Below are 25049 nucleotides of genomic sequence, written 5' to 3'. Positions count from 1 at the left end.
ACTTTTATTTTATTTTATACTAAAGAAAGGCAAAGGGATCCCTGGGTGGCGCAGCAGTTTGGCGCCTGCCTTTGGCCCAGGGCGCGATCCTGGAGACCCGGGATCGAATCCCACATCGGGCTCCCGGTGCATGGAGCCTGCTTCTCCCTCTGCCTGTGTCTCTGCCTCTCTCTCTTTCTCTCTGTGTGACTATCATAAATAAATAAAAATTAAAAAAAAAAAATTAAAAAAAAAAAAAAAAAGAAAGGCAAATTGCCACATGCAGCACCTCATTTGGATGTGTCTGGAGTCTTGGCATTTTGACTACCCTAGGTTCTCCTACAAATGTACCTTGAAACTTTGTTTGGAGGTTCTAGCAGGGGAATGCAGCTACTCATATAACCCTGACAGAAGAAGGGTCCTCCTCTATTGGGAAAGGTCCTCCTCTTCAACAGAGCACACCAGGAGAGATGCATGTGGAGCAGTGAGGGAGGAAAGGGACACCAGCCTAGCCAGCCAGATTAGCTGAATCAACCCTGGCAATCAGTAGGGGATGACAGGAGTCATAGCCAGATTGCCCTACATCCTAAAGATCAACAATTTAAAAAATATTACCAATGGCCTCTCAAAACTATAAGAGATTTTCAAAGTCTTATATTCTCTAGCTTCCTAGCCACTGCAGAAATGCAAGCTAACTGCAATGGCTAGCTATTTAGCTACATAAACACATCTAGTGAAGGAAAGGCTCATTACAACTCACAAAATAATGTTATATCAGCTGTAATAATTTTGTTTTACTGAGCTAAAATATTTTTTTAATACTCTCCACAGCTATTTTTTTAAATCAGGCTAATTCCTCTTTTAGATGACAGAAGTTCACAACTTTTAAGCCACCTGGAAGTGTCGTTAGTGTTTCTATTCCAGGCTACACCTTGCCAAATTATCTTGTGTAAGTTTAGAAGGGTGGCAGCATCCTATAAAAGAGCCTATGCTTTTTTAGCCCTAGTACTATAAGAAGTAATAGTACTACTATGTAGGTATGATATTTAATATAGAATATAATGCTAAGGTTATATTTTGAAGAATTTGTGCAAGATAGTGTTAATCAGGAATAACTGTTGAAATAAAAATAATGAAGTTGGTGATTATTTTGACTACGGAAAAAACAAAACAAAACAAAACAAAACACTGATTGTGTGTGCTGATGCAAAAAAGAGAGAGAACTTTACTTTTAAACTGAACAGGGCAGCCCGGGTGGCTCAGCGGTTTAGCGCCGCCTTCAGCCCAGGGCCTGATCCTGGAGACCCAGGACTGAGTCCCATGTCGGGCTCCCTGCATGAAGCCTGCTTCTCCCTCTGCCTGTGTCTTTGACTCTCTCTCTCTCTCTCTCTCTCTCTCTCTGTGTGTGTCTCTCATGAATACATAAATAAAATCTTTAAAAAATAAAAGAAAAAAGAAAACTGAACAAAGCTATACCCAAAATGCCAGCTATATGGACTTGGTCAATTGACCAGACACACAAAGGTAGTTTCTTAACTGATGAAAAGGAAAGAACTCCTACCTTCTGACATTTTATAAAGTCTAAAATGAAGTAAGATAGTACCCAGCACAAAGCACAAAACACCAAACACTATTCGGTAGTTTTGCTCCTGTAACAATATGATCTTAGAATCATCTCCAACTTGGTCACTCTCCTTTGGATATACTTTTTAACTTTAGAGTATAGTAGCATAACCATTCCCTTATTCTGAATATTCTATTGTACTATTGCATTATTTTGAATGACTAAGTTACACTAACACTGCTGGGTCATCTTATTTTCATGAGTAATCAACAACAACAACAAAAAATCTCTAATTCTTTTTCAAATAAAATGCTACTCTGAAAGCAGATGTCTCCCAAATAATGTTCTGAACTTAAGCTTGATACTTTATATTTATTCCTATTAAGTTTCATATTATTACTGCCAGCCTATTTTTAAAAACATTTTATTTGGAGGTCATTTCAAATATACAAAGTTACAAAAATAAAAATAGCACAAAGAACACCAATATACTCTTTCACTCTATTCAGATTCATTTATTGTTGACATTTTATCCCACTTGCTTTATGGTTTTGTGTGTGTGTGTGTGTGTGTTTGTGTGTAAACACCGTGTGAGTCTGTAAAAAAAAATTTTTTTTTAGATTTTGTAAATTTACTTTAAGGAGAGAGAAAACAGGGGGAGGGACAAAGGGATAAGAAAGAGAATCCCAAGCAGATTTCACCCTGAGTGTGGAGCCCAATGGGAGGGCTCAATCCCAAGACCCTGAGGATCATGATCCGAGCCAAAATCAAGAGCCAGACAGACTAGGCCACCCTGCCACTGCTGTGAAAAATTCTTTAAACCATAGCCCTTTACCCCTAAATACTTCAATTTATATTTTCTAAAAATAAGGATATTCTATTAACAGATGGTTTAATAGTGTCTTTTTTGTTTTGTTTTTAGATTTTGTTTCTTTTTTCATGAGAGACACAGAGAGAAGGCAGAGACATAGGCAGAGGGAGAAGCAGGCTCCTTGCAGGGAGCCTGATATGGGACTCAATCCCAGAACTCTGGGATCACACCCTGGGCCAAAGGGAGACACTCTACCACTGAGCCTCCCAGGCATCCCTTAATAGTGTTCTTTTATAGGCTTCTAGCCTAGGATCAGGAATAGCACTTACTTGTAACATTTCTTCAGGTTATACAATCTTGGCCAGAGCACAACATAGGGAATGTTGTATCAGTTTCAGCAAATCACACATATGGAAGCATACAATGTCCAACTATTCCACATTAGTGATGGTAATTTCAATCATTTAGTCAAGATGCTGCCTGATTTCTCTAATTACTATTTTTTTCTTTTTTTTTTAAGTTTATTTATTTTTAGTAATCTCTATACCCAATGTGGGGCTGGAACTCACCACCCTGAGATCAAGAGTTACATGTTCTTCCAACTGAGCCAGCCAGGTGAGCCCCTAATTACTAGTTTTTCTCTCTTCCAACTAACAGTCTGTGGGGAGGTATTTTTAAATAATGCTGATATACCACTGCCTAAGTACTTCTGAATATCTGTATAATATAAAACATCAGGACTATACTCTATTTCTTCTCCAGGTAGTTAACAAATGCTAAATCAAGCTAAAGAAGGAAACATAGATGGGGTGCCTGGGTGGCTCAGTCTGTTAAGCATCTGACTCTTGGTTTTAGCTTGGGTCATGATCTAAGGGTTGTGACATCAAGCCCCACATGGGGCACCGTGCTCAGGGCACAGTCTGGGATTCTTTCCCTGTCCCTTATCCTCTGCCCCTCTTCCTGCTTATGCTCTAAAATAAATAAATAAAATCTTAAAAAAAAAAAACAGAATTACATTAATTTAGATCTCTCTCCAAATACACTAATCAATACCTTTTGTACTGACTATATATTCTGTGAGAAACTCATTGAAAGCTACTGTTACTTAGTTTCTGTCTCCCCACCCTCATACTCTCCCAAGAAAAACCTAAGTATATATGAGAGAAATTTGGCCTAGTAGCAGTTCATAAGAAAAATATCTAAAGACTGGAGCTATTTTAATAAACCAAAAAATGGGATATGATTACTTAAAGCTAACGAAATGATTCCAGGACTGCATCAGCAGAAGTGTAATGCTCAGGTAGCAGGACTAAGTATTTCCATTATACTTCAAACTGGTCAGACCATATCTTGCAGAGTTTCCTCAATTCTGGAACATTTATTAAAGGAAACATCTAGAGGAATATGAGTGGACAAGAAAAATGAAAGGTCTGGGGATCCCCTGGGTGGCGCAGTGGTTTAGTGCCTGCCTTTGGCCCAGGGCGCGATCCTGGAGACCCGGGATCGAATCCCACGTCGGGCTCCCTGCATGGAGCCTGCTTCTCCCTCTGCCTGTGTCTCTGCCTCTCTCTCTCTCTCTCTGTGTGTGACTATCATGAATAAATAAACAAAATATTAAAAAAAAAAAAAAAGAAAGGTCTGAAATCAGCCTAGAGGAAAGAGAGAGAAACATGCTAGCCAATTCTGAATAGGTAAATGATGGTCATTATGCAAAACGCAAAATAAGTACACTGTTCTGTTTTTGTTTCAGCATACAAAACTAGAGCCAACATCTGAAAGATTCATGGAGGCAGATTTTAGCTGACAATTATACAAGAGTTGTACTCTGAAATATTAAGATTTACTGAAGATATTCAACCAGGAGTTGAATTACTTCTTGTCTGAATTACTCTAGAGGTATCTCAGAACAGAGCTGGAATGTCTAAACAAGAAAAACCAGTTGGCTTTCCATCTTTCTGCCAATCCTCCACCTGTTCCTTCTTTTCCACTACACAATCACTTACAGGTTTCAAGGCTTAAAATGCTGGGCATGCACACTTTATGTATATAAAATAACTTGGCATCTACTTTTCTAAATTGAAGGTTCACCTTAACTTTTTGAACCTGAAGACCTTGCCCTCAGTCCAATGAGTTCCCCATAAAAGAAGTCTGTTCTTGGGGTGCCTGGGTGGTGCAATCAGTTAAGAGTCTGACTCTTAATTTCAGCTCAGGTCATGATCTCAAGGCCCTAGGATGGAGCCCACTTGGACACTACACTAAGTGCAGAGTCTGCTTGAGATTTTTTTCTCCCTCTCCCTCTGACTCTTCTGCTTGTGCTTGCTGCTCTCTAAGATAAACAGCGGATCCCTGGGTGGCTCAGTGGTTTGGTGCTGCCTTCGGCCCAGGATGTGATCCTGGAGTCCCGGGATCGAGTCCCGCATCAGACTCCCTGCATGGAGCCTGCTTCTCCCTCTGCCTGTGTCTCTGCCTCTCTCTCTGTCTCTCATGAATAAATAAATAAAGTCTCTAAAAAAATAAACAAATAGGGATCCCTGGGTGGCTGATTGGTTTAGCGCCTGCCTTTGGCCTAGGGCATGATCCTAGAGTCCTGGGATTGGGCTCCCTGCATGGAGCCTGCTTCTCCTTCTGCCTGTGTCTCTGCGTCTCTCATGAATAAATAAATAAAATCTTAAAAAAAAAAAAAAATCTTTAAAAAAACCTGTTTTTTTGGAATATTAATTCCTTGCCAATTATCACAATCCTCCCTCTTTCTCCTAACAAATTGAAAAAGCTACTATAGTATATGCTTATACTATGAACAAATAAGATGGGATAACAGCCTATTAGTTCTGCAAAAATCTACGAAACATGTAAAGTACCAAGAATACTGATATAGGCCCTTAAATAGTACCCTTGCCTCCAATTTTATTACCCTATAACTTTAACCATTACAGCAGTCAAATGATCCTTTCAAAAAAATGGATGTTACTGCCCTACTTCAATAAACACCAACAATAACAACTAACATTTATTTATAGAGCACTTATTATATGTTAGGCACTATTTTAAGTACTTTACATATATTAATGCATCTAACAGAATGAGTGCCTCAGAATGAGGCAGGTACCATTATTAGCCCCATTTACAGCTGAAAAAACTGTATCACATATATTAGGTAATTTATATACAGTAAGTGATTTGCCCAAGTTTGTACAGTAACAGCATTAGCATTGGACCCTAGGAAATTTGGCTCTAAAAAGTCTATGCTACAGTTCTGCTTTAACTGTTATTTTCTTTGGCCCCTTCTCTTCCTTCAGGTCTTTTTTTTTTTTTTATGTATTTATTCATGAGAGACACAGACTGAGAGAGAGAGAGAGAGAGAGAGAGGCAGAGACACAGGCAGAGGGAGAAGCAGGCTCCATGCAGGGAGCCCGATATGGGACTTGATCCCGGGTCTCTGGGATCACGCCCTGGACCGAAGGCAAGCGCTAAACCACTGAGTCACCCAGGGATCCCCTCTTCCTTCAGGTCTTAACTCAAACATTACCTTTTTAATGTATTTTTTTTAATTTTTATTTATTTATGATAGTCACAGAGAGAGAGAGAGGCGCAGAGACACAGGCAGAGGGAGAAGCAGGCTCCATGCACCGGGAGCCCGATGTGGGACTCGATCCCGAGTCCCCAGGATCGCGCCCTGGGCCAAAGGCAGGCGCCAAACCGCTGCGCCACCCAGGGATCCCCAAACATTACCTTTTTAAAGAATGTTCCTTGATCATCCTCTTTAATGTAGCCTTCCCCTGCTACCAATTACAGGTACATCATCTTATTTAATTCCTTTATGACACACTTTAGAAGAATTTTCTCATTTGTTCATTATCTATTTCCTCCACTAGATTACAAGTTCCATGAATAATGGGTATATCTGCATTTGATCACCAAAGATGAATAGGAAACAGTAATATGGTAGGCAGAATAATCTTTTGAAAATGCAAATCAGATGGTGTTAATCTTTACCTTAATATCCTCCAATGTTTCCCAGTATACTTAACACTAGAGTACAAATATCTGCCATGATGTGACCCATGTCTGCCTTATTAACTCCAACCTTTTGATAATTCCTAAAACATGCCCAGCTTGTTCCCAATTCAGGATCCATGCCTGTAATATTCTTTAACAGCCTGGGTGGCTCAGCAGTTTAGCGCCACCTTCAGCCCAGGGCGTGATCCTGGAGACCCAGAATCGAGTCCTACATCAGGTTCCCTGCATGGAGCCTGCTTCTCCCTCTGCCTGTGTCTCTGCCTCTCTGCCATTCTCTCTCTCTCTCTCTCTGTCTCATGAATAAATAAATAAAATCTTAAAAAAAAAAAAAAAGAATAGCTCCCTTTCAGCCATCAAATCTCAGCTAAAATAACACTTACTAAAAAGGAGCATTTCCATTACACTATATAAAATAGTTTTTCCCTTCTAAGTTACTCTTTATCACAGAACTTCATTTCTTTCCTTTATGGTATTTCCTAATTCATAATTACTTCACCTACAAGCTTACTTCTTTATTGCCTGTCTCCACAACTACATAGTGTTGCTTCAAGAAAGCAGACAGGAAAAAAAAAAAAAATATATATATATATATATACACACACACACACATACACACACACACACACACACACACACACCCATATATATAAAAAAAGAAAAAATATATATAATCAGTATCATCTCTCCAAAGCCTAACTCTGTGCCTGGCATTAGTCAGTACTCAAGTATCTGTTAGAAGAAAGAAGGAAGGGGATCCCTGGGTGGCTCAGCGGTTTAGCGCCTGCCTTTGGCCCAGGGCGTGATCCTGGAGACCCAGGATTGAGTCCCACGTCAGGCTCCTGGCATGGAGCCTGCTTCTCCCTCTGCCTGTGTCTCTGTCTCTCTCTCTGTCTATTTCTATCATAAATAAATAAATCTTTAAAAAAGAAGAAAGAAGGAAAAAACTTTTTTCTCTTATAAAAAAGAGAGAAAATTTTATAAGAGAAAATTTCTGTAAAAGGTAATTTAACCAGCACATCCAGATAAGATATTTCTATAGCTATAATCCTCTAGCCTTCCATCCAAAACCAAGTAAACTAGGAAAGAAGTATTTTTATTTTGTCATGAACAATTTATTTTGCTAGCCAAAGAAAAAAAGAGCTTTGAAGGCTCTTAAGAGAAATATGAAAGGCTGACATAGTGAAGCACATTTAAAAATAATTTTAAGGGTAACACCAAGCCTAGACTTATATATATTCCCCTAAGTACAGGTGGGAATCAGCAAAATGTTGAACATGACTCATGATTAAAGAGCAACTAGCACTGAAATCCGTATTTTCACCTTCCCCTCAATTAAGTTTTAAAGCATTTACTATGGGGCACCTGGTGGCTCAGTCAGTTAAGCATCTGCCTTCGGCTCAGGTCATGATCCCAGGGTCCTGGGATCAAGCCCCACATTAGGCTCCCTACTTAAGGCAGAGTCAGGTTCACCCATTCCCTTTGCTTCTCCCCACCCCGCTCTTGTGCTCGCTCCCTCTCTCTCCACCCCCCTCAAATAAAATCTTTTAAAAAATAAATAAAGCACTCACTATAATAACAGCATAAGTCTACCCCCATTATCTGTCAAATGGGGATTTACTTTTTAGTCTCTTCTTTTATGTTACCACCATAAGTTGTAGAAAATCCAGTATGATTTCACCAAATATAAATCCTACTTACCAAGTGCTCTTGCTACTGCCAGAAAAGGAATCTGGTCAATAACTGTGCTCCTTCTAACAGGTCCATTGTGAGAGAGACGAGGTCGTTTCCAAACTACACGATTCACCCCAGACTTGTTCATCACACTGAAAAAAGTGCACAAAAATACCTTAAGTGAATTACATACAAGTAAGGTAGCTAACTCAATGTGTTAACCAATAACTAATACAACCAGATTATATGATCACAAAATAACGACTTATCTGATTCAGACACTAAGATGCATAAGCCAAAATTCCTTTCAGAGAGGAAAGCCAAAACAGGGTAGATTAACATGAGGAGAATCTGGAGATTACTGAGGTAGGTTAGACAGAACAGAGTAGAAGTAACGAGAAGAAAAATGAGTGGACATCATGTCAGGAAAAAAAAACCAAGATAATGTGATAACTAAGGAAACTAAGGGGAGGAAGAAGAGGTTATAAATAAATAGAAAAAAAATGAAAAGGGGGGTAGCCGGGGTGGCTCAAAGGTTTAGCATCGCCTTCAGCCCAGGGCCTAATCCTGGAGATTTGGGATCAAGTCCCACGTCAAGCTCCCTGCATGGAGCCTGCTTCTCCCTCTGCCTGTGTCTCTGTCTGTCTCTCTGTGTCTCTCATGAATAAATAAATAAAATCTTAAAAAAAAAAATTGAAAAGGAGAAAAAAAATTGAAAAGGAGAGGTTATATAGTTTTTGATGGATTTGAGGGTGCTGAATACAGTGTAACTTCAGTTTTAATATTTTTAATTTGAGGATATACCTCAATAGAAATATCAATATATTTAGATATTTCTGTATTTAGAAGCATGAAAGTAGACTCTGGAAACAAATTAGCTTGAGAGATATAGATATGGGAGTTAGAGAATAAGAAAACTCTTAGGAATTTGGCAGAGGATCAACAGAAATCTGTAATTAGTACACAAAGAAGTTAATACATGCTAGGGTGCCTAAAACAGGAAAATGTTCAAATCTTTAAGCAAAACAAGTAATAAAACACAAAAGAGATGGTCTCTCAGAAGGTACCTGGCATGACTGAAATGATAAACTGGCTCTTAATTTAATCATAATCTGCCTGGGGGTGCCTAGATGGCTCAGTTGGTTACGTGTCTACCTTTGGCTCAGGTCATGATCTCAGGGTCCTGGGACAGAGCCTCAAGTTGGGCTACCTGCTCAGCAGGGAGTCTGCTTCTCCCTCTTCCTCTAACACTCCCCACCATTCACGTTCTCTCTCAAATAAATAAAATCTTCCAAAAAATAATTTGCCTGAATTAAAAAAAAAATCAAGAGAAGAAAAATGCTCCTCTGAACAACTAGAAAAGTTAGCATGAAGAGTAGCAAAGAGAATTTTCAATAAACAATACTAGCCTAACTGATATTAAGTCCATCTGACAAGGGCAGCCCTGGTGGCGCAGAGGTTTAGCACCGCCTGCAACCCACAGCATGATCCTGGAGACCCGGGATCGAGTCCCACATCGGTGCCTACTCTCCCTTTGCCTGTGTCTGTCTCTGCCTCTCTCTCTAGCTGTGTCTCTATGAATAAATAAAAAATCTTAAAAAAAAAAGTCCATCTGACAAGATACATGCATAAGACAGAGGTTTATTCCCAAGGCTCTCAAAGATCTATGACACTAAAATAATCTAAGTCTTCTCACTTAGAGCCCCTATGCATCCAGAAATGTTTTGATTATAATCTGAAATTTCATTCATCTACAGGAGGCCAGCTGACAATAATATGTGGTTTCCTTGTTGGTTATTTTTCTCATGATTAATGAGTACTAAGACATCCTGATGCAGACACGACTGAGTCCTTTATGAGTTTATTATGTTGACCTTGAGTAGCATGACTCTATCCTCCTAAACCTGATGAACACTGAAATGAAACTGACTTCATGTGTAAAGACTTCATATGTAAAGATGTGTAAAGTTGAAGACAGGACAAATAGTGACCACCCTCAAAAGAATGTCACTATAAAATTCCATACATCTCAGCAGCTGCCAGCCAGTTAACCCCCAACTATGGCTTTTCTATCTCTAACTTCAAAGGAATGAACATACTAGAGAAAAAAGAGACAACAAATGGAATAAAAATCCTAAGAGAAGCAAAATAAAGGCATAAGCCTTATAAATGAGAAAAGGCCACTCTTCCGCTGAGCCAAGAAAAACATGAATGTTGTGGAACAGCCTCAACCTTCTTTCTGAAGTGGAAAACAAACTTATCTGATAAGGGCAGGCCAGGAGGTCTGAGTAGCTCTGTCTCATGAAATTCTGCAATGATGGAAATGTTCACTCTGTCCTATGTGGCTAGTGAGCACTGTAACTATGGCCAGTGCCAACGAAGAACTGAATTTTTCATTTTAATTGTAATTAAATTATATTGCAGTTTAAACAACCATATGTGGCTAATGGCAATTATATTAGATAGCAGAGAGGAGGAATGAAGCAAGTACAGAATGATCACCAAACTTTATCAATGATAACACAGAAGAGAAATTCCAGAGTTGGTTATTTACTATCCCTTTTGAGAACTCATTTAGTTTAATTCACAGTCCTCAAAGCAACACTGTTCTAGGTCACAGCAAGTTAGAATACTAAAGGTGGTCATTTTGTTATTTTATGCTTTCTTCAATGCTGATCCTCAAAAAACAAACAAGAGAGTAAAGATTAAATCTACCATTCACAAGAGATGTGTCATTCTGCCTTCATACCACCTTAAATCCTATTGTTTCCTAAACCTGCTCCCTAAAATGTAAGGCTTAATACTTAAATACAGTAGCTACTCAAATTGTTTCCATTATAACTCTAGATAGGAGCTCTCTTGATACTTAATAATCAAAGATATTATTGCCTCTGTGCTTCAGAAGAACAAAAAACAAAATAATGGTACTGGTTAAAACAAAGTTTTAAATCCAGTATCAAAAACCCAAAGCAATGTTATAAAAGATACTGCTTTTTATTGCACTCCCTGCTGTTGTCCTGTATGATTAAAAGGCATATACAAAGGAACAGCCTGATATGCAGAGAGCTGACTGAGCAGCAACAGAAGGCTGGAAAAACAGAGCACTGGCCAGTTGCCTAGGGTGAGACAGAGGGAAAGGAGGAAATAACTTATAATAAAACAGCTCAATTTGTGCAAAAAGACACCTGCTCCCAAATGGCAAAGAGCATCTGTCCAACTATCCAGATGGTATTTTAAGTGATAAGACAAAAACATAAACTCTAAAAAAATGTTATTAAAAAATCAAATAATATATAATTTAACTATTCACATCGAAAAATAAAGAAAGAATAGTCAAAGAATATTTTTTAAAAATTAATGAAAAGGGACCAGGATTACCAATATTAAAAATTATAGGGACTCCTGGGTGGCTTAGCAGTTGGGAATCTGCCTTTGGCTCAGGGTGTGATCCCGGGGTACCAGGATCGAATCCCACATCGGGCTTCCTGCATGGTGCCTGCTTCTCCCTTTGCCTATGTCTCTGCCTCTCTCTGTCTCTCACGAATAAATAAATAAAAGCTTAAAAATTTTATAATAAAGCCACAATGTTTTTTAAAGTACTCTACTGGGGGCAGCCCCGGTGGCACAGCGGTTTAGCGCCACCTGCAGCCCAGGACGTGATCCTGGAGACCCTAGGAGAGAGTCGCACATCAGGCTCTCTGCATGGTGCCTGCTTCTCCCTCTGCCTGTGTCTCTGCCTCTCTCTCTGTGTGTCTCTATGAATAAATAAATAAAATCTTTAAAAAAAAAAAGCTCCTTAAAAAAAAATACTCTACTGGTACATGAACATACAGTATAAAAAATAGCCCAGAAAAAGACCCAAATATATACAAGAATTCAGTTTGTAATTGCAAAGCCCACTTTGCATGCGTATGAGCAATGGTCTCAGATACAGACTGACCTTCACACTCATAGGATCAAATAGATGACAGCATGAAACCAGGCTCATTTAACTTCGTAGGATACAGAGGAGGAAACGGTATGCCAGCGTAGCAGCTTCAATCATGTTGTCTTCAGCAATTGTCCTTAACAGAAATCCAAGAGCTATTTTCTAGCCCCCATAAATGAACTTCATATGCCACAGGTAAATTTCATATGCCACAGGAATCAGTGTCTTATAAGAGCCTGTGACTTACTGTACCTACATAAGTCAAACTGCATGCATACAGGGCAGCTAATAAGGTCTGTGCTTCCCAATAGAAATTTATAGTCCACTCAAAATCTTCTCTCCAGATCAGTTCTAATTCAAGACTCATTCTACCATAAGCAATATTACCTTATAACAGAACTGACATTCTATCTTAACCAGAGAAACAGTGATAGAAGAGGTAAACTCAAGGTCATCTTCCCACTAAAGAGGGGTTTTACACCTCGTTAGCCTTCTATTCAGTAAGAAAAAGATATATAATTATTCCATAGCTACTAATGACCACTGATTAAAAAAAAAATTTAACTTGGGTCTCTACTACACATCTCAGATTTTAAAATTCCAGTGAGACTGAAGGTTAAAATGTTCAAGATGAAATCATACGAGTACTAGAAAAGTGGTTCTCAAAATATGGTTCAGAGGCCCCTGAGAGTCCCCCAGACGTTTTCAGGGGGTCTGTTAGGTCAAAATTATTTTCATAAGACCATGTACATACAGTGGAGTTTTTGAGAGACTACATGACTTGATACAATATTAAATAACAAAATGTGTCAATATTTGGATCTGTGTAACTCAGGAAATCAGTATTTTACAAATGACCAATGCCTATGTTACAAAATCACACTTGCAGGCTATATACTACATGTTTCCAACTACATATGATCTTCTGGAAAAAAACACAACTATGGGGACTTAAAGATATCAGTGGTTCCCAGTTAGAAGGAAAGGATAAACAGGCAGAGCACACAAGGCTTTTAGGACAGTGAAACTTTTTATGATACTATAATGGTAGATACATGGCATTATATATTTGTCAAAACCCTACAATATCCCTAATGTAAACTATGGGCTTTGAGTGACGATATGTCAATGTAGGGTCATCAATTGTAACAAATACACCATTCTGTTATAGGATGTTGGTAGTGGGAGAAACTGTGCACAAAAGAGGCAGGGAGGAGCACCTGGGAGGCTCAGGTCCTGATCCTGGGGTCCTGGGATCAAGTCCCATGTCAGGCTCTCCACAGGGAAGCCTGTCTATGCCTATGTCTCTGCCTCTCTGTGTGTCTCTCATGAATAAACAAGATCTTAAAAGAGAGAGAGAGAGAGAGAGAGAGAGAGAGAGAGAGAGAGAGAGGAGGCAGGGAGTATACAGGAACTCTCTGTACTTTCCATTTAATTTTGCAGTGAACCTAAAACTACTCTAAAAAATAAAGTCTGGGCAGCCCGGGTGGCTCAGCAGTTTAGCACCGCCTTCAGCACAGGGCCTGATCCTGGAGACCCGGGATCGAGACCCAGGTCGGGCTCCCTGCATGGAGCCTACTTCTCCCTCCGTCTCTCTCTCTCTCTCTCTCTGTCTCTCTCATGAGTGAATAAATAAAATTTTTTAAAAAAATAAAATAAAATAAATAAAAAATAGTCTATTAATAAAAAAAAATGCATGGATTAAAAAATCATTTAACCAATGGCTCTTAATTGATACACCTACAGATCTTAATGTAAGCATATAAGAAGGCCACTAAAAAAAAAAGGCCACTGATATAATTTCAGACACCACACTATTTCTTTTTTCAAGATTTTATTTATTCATGACAGACACAGAGAGAAAGAGAAAGAGAGAGAGAGAGAGAGGCAGAGAGGCAGAGGCTAAACTGCTGGGCTGCCCAAGACACCACACTATTATTAACCTTTAAGAAACTATTTCTTTGAGTTATGGAATAATACCAAAGAATATCCCCATACGTGAAAAAGCTATTAAAATACTCCTCCCTGGGCAGCCCGGGGGGCTCAGCGGTTTGGTGCCTGCCTTCGGCCCAGGGCATAATCTTGTTCTATACCTATAAAAGACCAGTTTTACTTCTGATACTATAACCAAAAAGCAGACTAGATAATAGACTGATAGCAGAAGCAGATATGAGAATCTAGGTGGTCTTCTATTAAGCCAGATATTAAGGAGACATATATGCAAAATAATGCCAAGCCTCTCACTAAATATGTTTTGGGAAATAGCTAATTTTTCATTAAAAAGTGTTCATGTTAACACAATGGGTTTAATACTGTTATTTTTCAGGGCACGTGGGTGGCTCAGTCAGTTGAGACTTTTGATTTCGGCTCAGGTCATAATCTCAGGGTCCTGGGATGGAGCCCAGTGTGGGCAGGCTCCCCACTCATTGCGGAGTCTACTTGTCTTCCTCTCCCTCTGTCCCTCCCCCTACTCACATGCACACTAGAGCTCTGTCTCTCAAATCTTTAAACATATATAGTTATTTTTCAATGAACTAACAAATAAGTAAAAATGTCTCTATTTTTAGTTTCTAAAATCATTATATATAGCCAATATAAACAAAAAGCTCTTCAAGGTAGGCCCTCAATTTTTAAGGGTATAAAGGGTTCCTAAACCCAAAAATATCCCTAAGAGTTTTTAATAACCTCAGAATACGAGAACTATATGTACAGCATAAAAAAAATCAAGTCATATCAGAAGAGACTGGTAACTATATTAAAACAAACTTCCATGTAGAAAACAAAATTCCAGGACCATAATTCAAAGCCAAATTATGAAAACAACACCTGAAACACATTACATCACATAAGACTAATTTCTCTAATTGTGAAGCAGCTCTTACATATTAATACAAAAAAAGGCTAATAACCATCTTCCCCCTAAAATGAACAGAGTATAAACAGAAATACACAGAAAAGGAAATATAAATAGTTGTTAAACAAATAAAAGATAGTCAACCTTTCTCATAAGACAAATTAAAATCAAAACATCACCAAGTTTCCCCCCATTAACCTAAAAGTCAGTATGATCAAAAGGTTCCAGAAGGATATTGTCAAGGGCATCTACATACTGACAGAAGTGTAAACTGGTACAACCTCATAGAGACTAATAGTTGTCAATATTCAAAACATACTCCTCTTTGGCCCAGCAAGTCCTTCTAGGAAATGATCTTACAAATATACTTGTATGTACAAAAAGATGCTTGTACGTGATTTTTCATTTTACAATAATGTCTGTAATAGTAAATAAAAAATAAACTTAAAAAGCAGAAACATTCTTCAATAGGAGACTAGTTAAATAAATGATGGTACATCTATATATGGTACAGCTTCATATCTGATTGTGTATTATGAGTCTCTCTCTATGAAAGGTTACACAACAATATTGGGTTTTGAGGGAGAGGGGAACTGTGAAGCCTGTGGAACAGCAGCAGCTGAGAGACTTTCTGAAGTATATCATTTTAGGCTACCTAAATTTTAATCAAATGAATGCTACCATTAAAAAAAAAACTACAGGGACACCTGGGTGGCTCAGCAGTTGAGCGCCTGCCTTCGGCTCAGAGCATTATCCAGGGTCCAGGATTGAGTCCCGCATCAGGTTCCTTGTATATTATTATATACTTAAGCATTCTTGAGTTGTTGGGCCTTCAAGTATTTCCAGCCTTTAACAGTCATTAAACATTGCTATAATCACTGTTCCGATATTCTGGTCCACATTTCATATTTCTTTAGAGTACATTCCTGAAATTACTGAGTCTGTAAACATTTGAAGCTAGTGGGTATAAATTATATTCTATATTGTTCACACTAATTTATAATCCTACCAACAGGATTCCCATTTCAACAAAAATATTGAGAAGTATTTCTCTTTTTTAAAAATTTTGCTAACCCAACAGCAGGAAACAGTTTCATTTTAATAATTTTTTTTGCGGGGCACTGGGTGGCTTACTGGTTGAGCGTCTGCTTGTGAGGCTCAGGTCATGATCCTGGGGTCCTGGGATGGAGTCCCGCAATGGGCTCCCTTTAGGAAGCATGCCTCTCCCTCTGCCTATGTCTCTGCCTCAATCTCTCATGAATAAATAAACAAAATCTTTTAAAAAAATCAATAATTTTTTTTTCAAATGTTTGCTATTCTTTTGCTTTTTTTTTTTTTTTTTTACTCTTTTGCATTTTTATTATTGTTCAAAGTCCTCTCTTTATTCACTATCTGGGGGTGGCAGTGTTAAGGATGTAAATTCTTTACCCCAGTTAGTTTACTAATACTCTGAAAAAGTCTATTTTGATTTAATAGAAGAAAAATGAGGCAAGCAATAATATCATGGTAAGGCTTTAGTTAGAAGAACTATTTAGAAAATACTGGATTCTATTTAACTTGCCTCATTCCTTCAACTTCTAAAACTTAGTATTGGGATAATTTCTGAATTTTCTCATGATAAATAAATAAATAATAAATAAATAAATAAAATGTTCTCATGTTACTCATTCCTCTGATTTTTACAATAATCTTACATTTTAGTTTGCATCATAAAATATACTGAAGCCACTTTTAGTTTATAGCTTACAAATTACACATTAAGACAATAAGTTGAAAAAGACAAAAAAAACAGTAAGAGGGATGCCTGGGTGGTTCAGTGGTTGAGCATGAGCCTGTGGCTCAGGGCATACTCCCAGAGTCCTGGGATAAAGCCCTACGGCAGGCTCCCCCTAAGGAGTCTGCTTCTCCCTCTGCTTATGTCTCTGCCTCTTTCTGTGTGTCTTTCATGAATAAATAAATAAAATCTTTCAAAAAAAAAAAAAAAGAAAGAAAATAGTAAGAAAGGTTTGCAGCATATCTAACTTAGAAATCAAAGAAAAAAAACCTTAAGATTAATTTTTTTATTATTAAAGATTTTTATTTATTTATTCATGAGAGACAGAGAGAGAGATAGAGAGAGAAAGAGGCAGAGACATAGGCAGAGGGAGAAGCAGGCTCCCTGCAAGGAGCCCGATGTGGGACTCGATCTCTCGGTTCCTGGGATCAGGACCTGACCAAAGGCAGACGCTCAACCGCTGAGCCATCCAGGCGTCCTGCTTAAGATTAATTGTAACAAAATTCTATTCCCAAAGCCAGATTCAAATTGTTCTACTCTGGAACACTAACAGCTACTCTGTCCAGATTCCGAATGTCATGATGATCAGTATTTATGTAAAAGGTGATCAATAAATCTTTGTGTGTTTTATTTGACTCCCATGAAAATATTATTTCCCTCTGGATCTATTATCAGAAAACAGTCAACTCAAACTAACAAGATAAATATGAATGCAGATGGGTACTTCATCAGGCAAATTAAAAACTTATAATACTGAGAAATTAATCAAAAAGGAGTAACTGGTCAATCTGGTTAGTAAAGCAGAAAAGAACTAAATAGAACCAAGATAGGAAAGACAAAACAGCACAATGATTACCTCCCACCAAGTCCTTCGATTCGTTCTCTTTCCTTGGGAAGTTCTGGTTTATGGTCCTGTGTCACCTCCACAGCTCTGACAAAATCATCCTTCGGGTCATCCTGAATTCCAAGAACCACCCCTGAGTCACCCACGTGAGCTACATACATCTTCATGCCCCGTATGATGACCACACTGGCAGTTGTCCCTGACGTGCTGGGAAGACCTGTCATTGTCTTTGGCCATTCTGCTGTAATAAGAAATAAAATATTTTACTCTTCCAGATATAAACATTAATATTGTATCAGAATAAAAATGGCAACATGTCCACAATTAGCATGTTAAAACTTGAATTAGCATAGGATAAAATTTAAAAACATTTTGAAAGCTATTTGAAAAGAACTTGTGTTAATTCCTTCATCAACATATTAATAAATTAACTTTATAAATAATGTAATTATATTACAACCATCAAACAAATCCTAGGAGAAAAATATTACAGGACAGATTTACTAGTTCCACATGTCTTAGTCCTAACCTACATTTAGTGGGCGACGATGTGTTCAGAGTTTTGATACCTGTATAGCCAGTAGCTTAGCATCCATTTATTAATCTCTCTTTGAAAGGATTCTCAGAGGGATCCCTGGGTGGCGCAGCGGTTTAGCGCCTGCCTTTGGCCCAGGGTGCGATCCTGGAGACCCGGGATCGAATCCCACGTCGGGCTCCTGGTGCATGGAGCCTGCTTCTCCCTCTGCCTATGTCTCTGCCTCTCTCTCTCTCTCTCTCTGTGTGTGACTATCATAAATAAATAAAAATCTTAAAAAAAAAAAAAGAAAGGATTCTCAGAAAAAGCTACTTATTGTCGAAATAGTTACTTTGGATATTCAAAATCTAATAAATAACATTTTTATGAGCACTTACTGTGTACCAGGTTCTGTGCTAAGAGCTTTACATATACTATCTCAAATAATATTTACAACAAACCACTAAGATAGGTAAATTATTCCCATTATTTTCATTTCACAGATGAGGAATCAATCATTTTAATAGTTAAGAAAGTTGTTTAAGATAACTCAAATATTAAATGGCAGAGACCCAATATAATATATTTAATCCTAAAACCTTATATTGACTAATTACATTCATTTGTCATTTAAAAAATCTGAAATATTCTGGAATATTAAACAAACTACAATTTATAGTTCAAGACAGCCAACTGAATCCAAACACTGACATAGTCTCCTCACCAAATCCCACTGAAAGGACAGAATATAAATATTAGAAAAGTTCACAGCAGTCATGAAACACAGAGGAGGGTCAAAGCAAATCTGAGGAATCCCTTGAATCTTAAAGAATTAATATAATTACAATTATATTAAGGGAAAAATCAGAATGTAAAATCTATAATCCAATAAGTGAAAAGCACAGTCATAAAGAAGGCAATACATCAGTTTTCCCTGGTAACAGAGTCCTGAAAAGCTCAAACTCAGAGATTGGGCAAAGGCTGAGGTAGCAATCAATGATATAAGCTTGGCAGATTTATTTTAAAACTGCAAAACCTAGGTCAGCGCCTAAACTCTCCACACAGTAAAAGGTGAAACATTTTAGTTCCTATGCTACCAGTACCTATAATACTTCTCTTTTAAGCAAAGTGATGCATCTGTTGATAGAAACCACAGGGTCTCAACAGCGATGAGGTGGAAGAAATAGGACCTAAAAAACTTGATGTGGTGCCACACAACTTTCATAGCCACAAGGCTTCTCTAGTATATTCATTCTAATTAGAGTTCTTTTCTTTACATTATTACATATGCTGAAAAGACAGTTCTTGAATCCTACAAAGCGTCTCCTCATCCCATTCTACAGATAGAATCTACACTACAGAATCCCGTTACTCGCAGCAGAGGGCTAGTTGCGGTATATGAAATAATGACCCTCACAATTGCTGAGGGAAACCAGAATGGCTACCAATATTGATGAAGTCAGAAATTCATACACATACACATGTAAAACCATCTGCAACAGTACCAGACACCCAGTAAGTGCTCGATAAATGTTAATTTTTGTTGTTATAACCATTATTTATGAAGAACAAACAGCCTAAGAGGCATCAAGAGCAGTACACAAAGAGAAAACCGCCCCCAAGAAAATATCTGTGGAAGAATCAAAAGAATCTATAGACTACTGGCATTGATAAGGTCCAGTAAAGTTACTGAATATAAACATTGTTATATATAAAAAAAAATCCATGCTATTTCTGTAAATCACCACCAACAACAACAAAAAAAAATTACAAAATGTGACTTAAAAAAAGATACCATTCACAACAGCAACAAAAGGTATATGGTATCTAGGAACAATGCTAACAAATTTCTAACAAGACCTTTATGGAAAAGTTATAAACTAGTGGACCAAAAGAACAGAATAGTCAGCACAGAAACAGACCCATGCATCCTCAAACACCTGATATATGAACAGTGGAGAAAAGACGGACTTTCAGGGGCACCTGGGTGGCTCAGTTAAGCATCTGCCTTCAGTTCAGGTCATGATCCCAGGGTCTTGGGATGGAGCCTGGCATTGGACCCCTGTTCAGTGGGACGTCTGCTTCTCTCTCTCCCTTTGCCCCTCCTCCTTACTTGTTCCCCCTCCAAAGAAATAAACAAAATCTTAAAAAAAAAAAAAAAAAAAAAGCTGACTTTCATTACATGGAATTGGGACAAGATTTTTAAAAAAGCAAAAACAAAAACACACTTTGGGTCTTTGATGCCAAGCACAAAAAAAAAAAAAAAAAAAAAAAAAAAAAAAAAACACAATTAAATGACCTAATATGAAAATGAAAGCTAAAATGCTTAGAAAATATATAGGAAGGTACATTCATGACCTCAGAATAGGAAAGGTATTCCTAAAGACAAAGAATGGCCTCGCCATATAAAGAAAATGATTGAGAAGCTGTAATACCATCAAAATTAAGAATTTCTGTTCATCAGAAAATACCATTACTAGAGTTAAAAAGATTACAGACTCACAGAATGGAGTTTGTAATAACACACCACAGAAATGGTATCCAGAATATATTAAAATGCTCCTACAAAACAAATCAAGACAAACTATGCAACAGAAAAATGGACAAAAGGCTTGAACAGGGGGATGCCTGGGTGGCTCAGTGGTTGAGCGTCTGCCTCGGCTCAGGATGTGTGATCCCCACCTCGGGGGCGGGGGATCAAGTCCCACATCGGGCTCCCTGCGGAGGAGTCTGCTTATCCCTCTGCCTATGTCTCTGCCTTTCTCTTTGTGTCTCTCATGAATGAATGAATAAATAAATAAACCTTTAAAAAAAAAACAAGAAGGTTGAACAGGCCTTTTGCAAAAGAGGAAATCCAAACATGCAAAGGTGTTCAGCATTTCTAATCAATAGGGAAATACAAGTTAAAAACCACAATGAGCTACCACTACATAATTATCAGATAGCATAAATTAAAATCTGACAACAGAAACTGTGATTAAGGGCAGTCCCAGTGGCTTAGAGGTTTAATGCCTCCTTCGACCCAGGGTGTGATCCTGGAGACCCAAGATCGAGTCCCACATCAGGCTCCCTGCATGGAGCCCACTTCTTCCTCTGCCTGTGTCTCTGCCTCTCTCTCTCTGTGTCTCTCATGAATAAATGAATAAAATCTTAAAAAAAAAAAAAAGAAAGAAAGAAACTGTGATTAAGAATGTAGAACAACATGTCCTATCAACTACTGGTGGGAGTATAAACTGATATAACCACTTTGGAAAATATCCAGACATTATCAAAAATTAAGATGTATACACTTTGGGGATCCCTGGGTGGCGCAGCGGTTTAGCGCCTGCCTTTGGCCCAGGGCGCGATCCTGGAGACCCGGGATCGAATCCCACGTCAGGCTCCCGGTGTATGGAGCCTGCTTCTCCCTCTGCCTATGTCTCTGCCTCTCTCTCTCTCTCTCTCTGTGTGACTATCATAAATAAATAAAAAAAAAAAAAAAAAAAAAAAAAAAAGATGTATACACTTTGACTACTTACTATCCCTAAATATATGCCATAAATTAATGTCCATGTACACACAGTACATATGAATGTTCAGAGCTACATTGCTCATACAGGCTGAGGAGCATCCAAACGTTCAATGTGACAACAAACTACACTACATGTAACATGTAAGAATCTCACAAGAAGCATCAGAGGAAAGCAAACAGCATGATTTTCTTCATAAGAAAACTATCATATTTACAAATAAGTAGTAAAACTATTAAGCAAATCAGGGCACCTTGCTGGCTCAGTCACCGGAGCATTCAATTCTTGATTGGGGTTTTGGGATTGAGCCTGATGCCCAGTATACAGATTACCTAAAAATAAAATCTTGGTGCGCCTGTATGGCTCAGTTGGTTATGCATCCAACTCTCGATTTCAATGAAGGTCATGATCTCAGGGTCCTGAGACTGAGCCCCACATCAGGCTCCACACTGAGTTCCGTGGAGCTTGCTTAAGATTCTCTCCCCACCCCCCTGCCCCTGCTCCACCCCTCAGGCTATCTTTAAAAAATAATAAATAAATAAAATCTTTTAAAAAAGAAAAAAAGGGACACCTGGGTGGCTCAGTGGTTAAAAACGTCTGTCTCAGCTCAGGGCATGATCCTGGAGTCCTGGGATTGAATCCCACATCAGGCTCCCTGCATGGAGCCTGCTTCTCCCTCTGCCTATGTCTGCCTCTCTCTCTCTGTGTCTCTCATGAATAAATAAATAAAATCTTAAAAAAAAAAGAAGAGAAGAGAAGAGAAGAGAAGAGAAGAGAAGAGAAGAGAAGAGAAGAGAAGAGAAGAGAAGAGAAGAGAAGAAGTTGGGCACCTAGGTAGCTCAGTTGATTAAGTGTGTCTACCTTTGACCCAAGTCATGAGCTCAGGGTCCTGGGATGGAGCCCCTCATTGGGCTCCCTGCTCAGTGGAGAGCCTGCTTCTCCCTCTCCCTCTGCCCCTCCTCCCTGCTTGTGCTTACTCTCTCTTAAATAAATTAGTAAAAAAATTTTTTTTTTTTAAAGGGAAAAAAAGTGATGCCTGGGTGGCTCAGTGGTTGGGCATCTGCCTTTGGCTTAGGGCATGATACCGGGATCTGGGATCCAGTCCCACATCATGCTCCCTGCAGGGAGCCTGCTTCTCCCTCTGCCTATGTCTCTGCCTCTCTCTCTCTGTGTCTCTCATGAATAAATAAAAAAACAAGTAAGTCCCTAAAACTATAGCCACAGAAGTCAGGATGATGGTTATCCTTTGAGAGACGATAATAATATGAGATGAGAAAAGACATATGGGAGCTTCTGTAGTATAGGCAACGTTCTCTTTCTTAACCATATGGTGTTCATTTTACAAGTCTTCATTGAAGTATACATTTATGTTTTATGGCCTTTTCTATATGTATACTATGTTATATTTCACAACTTGTTTAAAGTTAAAAAAAAAAAAAAAAAAAAGGCAGCAGCAGCTGGAAGAAGGCATCAATTTTGCAGGCATAGATCACAGCATACAGCTCCCCCAGCCCACCTAGTTTCCCAGTTTGGTTACAGATATTACTCCTAGAACCTCAGCCTAGAGTGTGTTGAATGTTTCTTTAACCCTTTCAGCTATTTTGTGGATTAACAATAGCTCTTGCTAAAACCTTTTCTTTTCAAATTATAATAGATTCTGTTTTGTAGTTAAGAAGCTAAAAAATTAAAAATCTATTATCACGATAAGTATTAATGAGGTGAACTCCTGGAAAGAAAGGTTTTTAAAGCACATTCAGAAAATAAAATTTACCAGCTGTTTGCAAAAGGCACCTAAAACAAGACAGAAAAGAAGAAAAAGAGCTTTAAAAAAAAAAAAAGGAGGGGATCCCTGGGTGGCTCAGCAGTTTAGCACCTGCCTTTGGCCCAGGGCACAATCCTGGAGTCCCAGGATTGAGTCCCATGTCGGGCTCCCGGCATGGAGCCTGCTTCTCCCTCCTTCTGTGTCTCTGCCCCTCTCTCTCTCTCTGTCTATCATGAATAAATAAATAAATAAATCTTTTTTTAAAGGATATTCAAATATACAATATTAACATTTAAATCATGTTTTTGGTCAAAAACCTTAATATCTACAAAGAACTATTCTGCAAAGATCTAAAAATATTGAACAATCCATGCTTTCTTCATTTGAAAAGTCAATCTTTTATCATGTTACATTTTGCCTAACCTTTTTCTAGACTTCTACACTAACTAATCTATTTATGGTTATTAGTATATGTGCTGCTGAAGCAAGCACTCTATTTATGGCTATTTTCATTAATTGGGAGTTTAAGGATCCTAAAATTATTATTCTTTTTCAATATTCAAAAAATTTTCCAAATAAACTTTAGAAGTAACTTGGAAATTTTAAAAAAAAGAACCCTGGGGCACCTGGGCAGGATAGTCATTTAGGCGCCAGACTCTTGGTTTAGGCTCAGGTCATGATCTCAGAGTTGTGAGATGAAGTCCTGCATCTGGTTCCAAGCTCAGAGTGGAATCTGCTTGAGATTCTCTCTCTCTCTCTCTCTTTCTCCCCCTCTACCCCTCCCACTCGTTCTCTCTCTATCAAATAAATAAATTTTTAAAAAAGCAAACTCTGTTGAGGTTCTGATTAAAACTGCAATAAATTTATGTATTAAGTAATCAACATCTTTCTAATTTGTCTTCCTTGTTTCTACTTTACAGTAGAAACAAAGATTAACATGTTAATCTTTAAATTTCTAAAAAATGACTTAAAACTAGGAGCGTATTAAAAAGATAGTACATGAATTCTAAGTATCTTTAAACAAGAAAATATGTATGAGCCATTAAAACAAAGACTAATAAATTTTATAATAAAACTATGAAATTTCTGAATGAAATAAAACTACTATAAATAAGTACAGAATGTATAAGTTCTTTGTGATAAGTTTAAAACTTGGAGTAGTCGTGTATTTACCATGTACCAAATAATATATACCAAGTTATCTAACTCTCAGGAGATAAGTAAGTACTACCATCATCTTTATTTTAGAGATGAGGATGCTCCAGATAAGAGAAGTTTCACCCAAGGTCATAAAGGTAATAAGTGGAAAATCTGAGATTCATCAACCCCAGGCAATACAACATACTCCAATCACTGTGCTAAGGGTTGTTACAGAATTCTAATGCCAAAGTAGTAAGATTTAAAAGCCTTCAGAAAAGCAATTTGAAAACAAGTACCTACAACCATCAGATGTACATTCTTTCAACAAATAATTCAGCTTTGAGAATTTTTTTCCTGAGGGAATAATCCAGATGAAGCATAAAGCTATGTGGCTTTCACTTGAGCCCTTATTTACAGTACTAAATATAGTGTGCACCTGTCTAGCACCCCCCCATTCCCTCTAGTTCTAGCATCCCAATTTTTGTTCTGGAGTACATAGCTTCCACTGTATGCAGTCTTCCTCTAATGCAACTGAAAAACTTGCTTGCTCCTAGCCTAGAGGTAGGCAAATGACCTAACCTAAATCAGACTCAGATATTTGTGTCTTTTTTAAAGGCACAATGCCAGAAAACTGTGGCGTTGATCCACCTCAGAGATTCAAATCTTTCTCTTTTTTTTTTTT

The 25049-nt window shown here is 38.1% G+C and overlaps 1 protein-coding gene across 2 annotated transcripts in view; it reads right to left on the bottom strand.

The window, feature by feature from the left end:
• The window catches only part of PPM1D (protein phosphatase, Mg2+/Mn2+ dependent 1D), a 58359-nt gene that overhangs the window by 22344 nt on the left and 10966 nt on the right, over positions 1-25049 (bottom strand). Inside the window, exons 2-3 of one of the 2 annotated variants that reach the window (XM_077852356.1) lie at positions 17455-17680; positions 8070-8194 (exon numbers count right to left, since the gene is read on the bottom strand). In XM_077852356.1, coding sequence (XP_077708482.1) covers positions 8070-8194; positions 17455-17680 — 351 coding nt within the window. Of the gene's footprint in view, positions 1-8069; positions 8195-17454; positions 17684-25049 lie in introns of both variants that reach the window. The other variant, XM_077852355.1, reaches the window with a different exon arrangement.

The sequence above is a fragment of the Canis aureus genome, chromosome 16 (genome assembly GCF_053574225.1).
Source record: "Canis aureus isolate CA01 chromosome 16, VMU_Caureus_v.1.0, whole genome shotgun sequence".
Taxonomy (NCBI): domain Eukaryota; kingdom Metazoa; phylum Chordata; class Mammalia; order Carnivora; family Canidae; genus Canis; species Canis aureus.
Note: the sequence above shows the minus strand (reverse complement) of the source record. Positions and strands in the feature narration are given on the sequence as shown.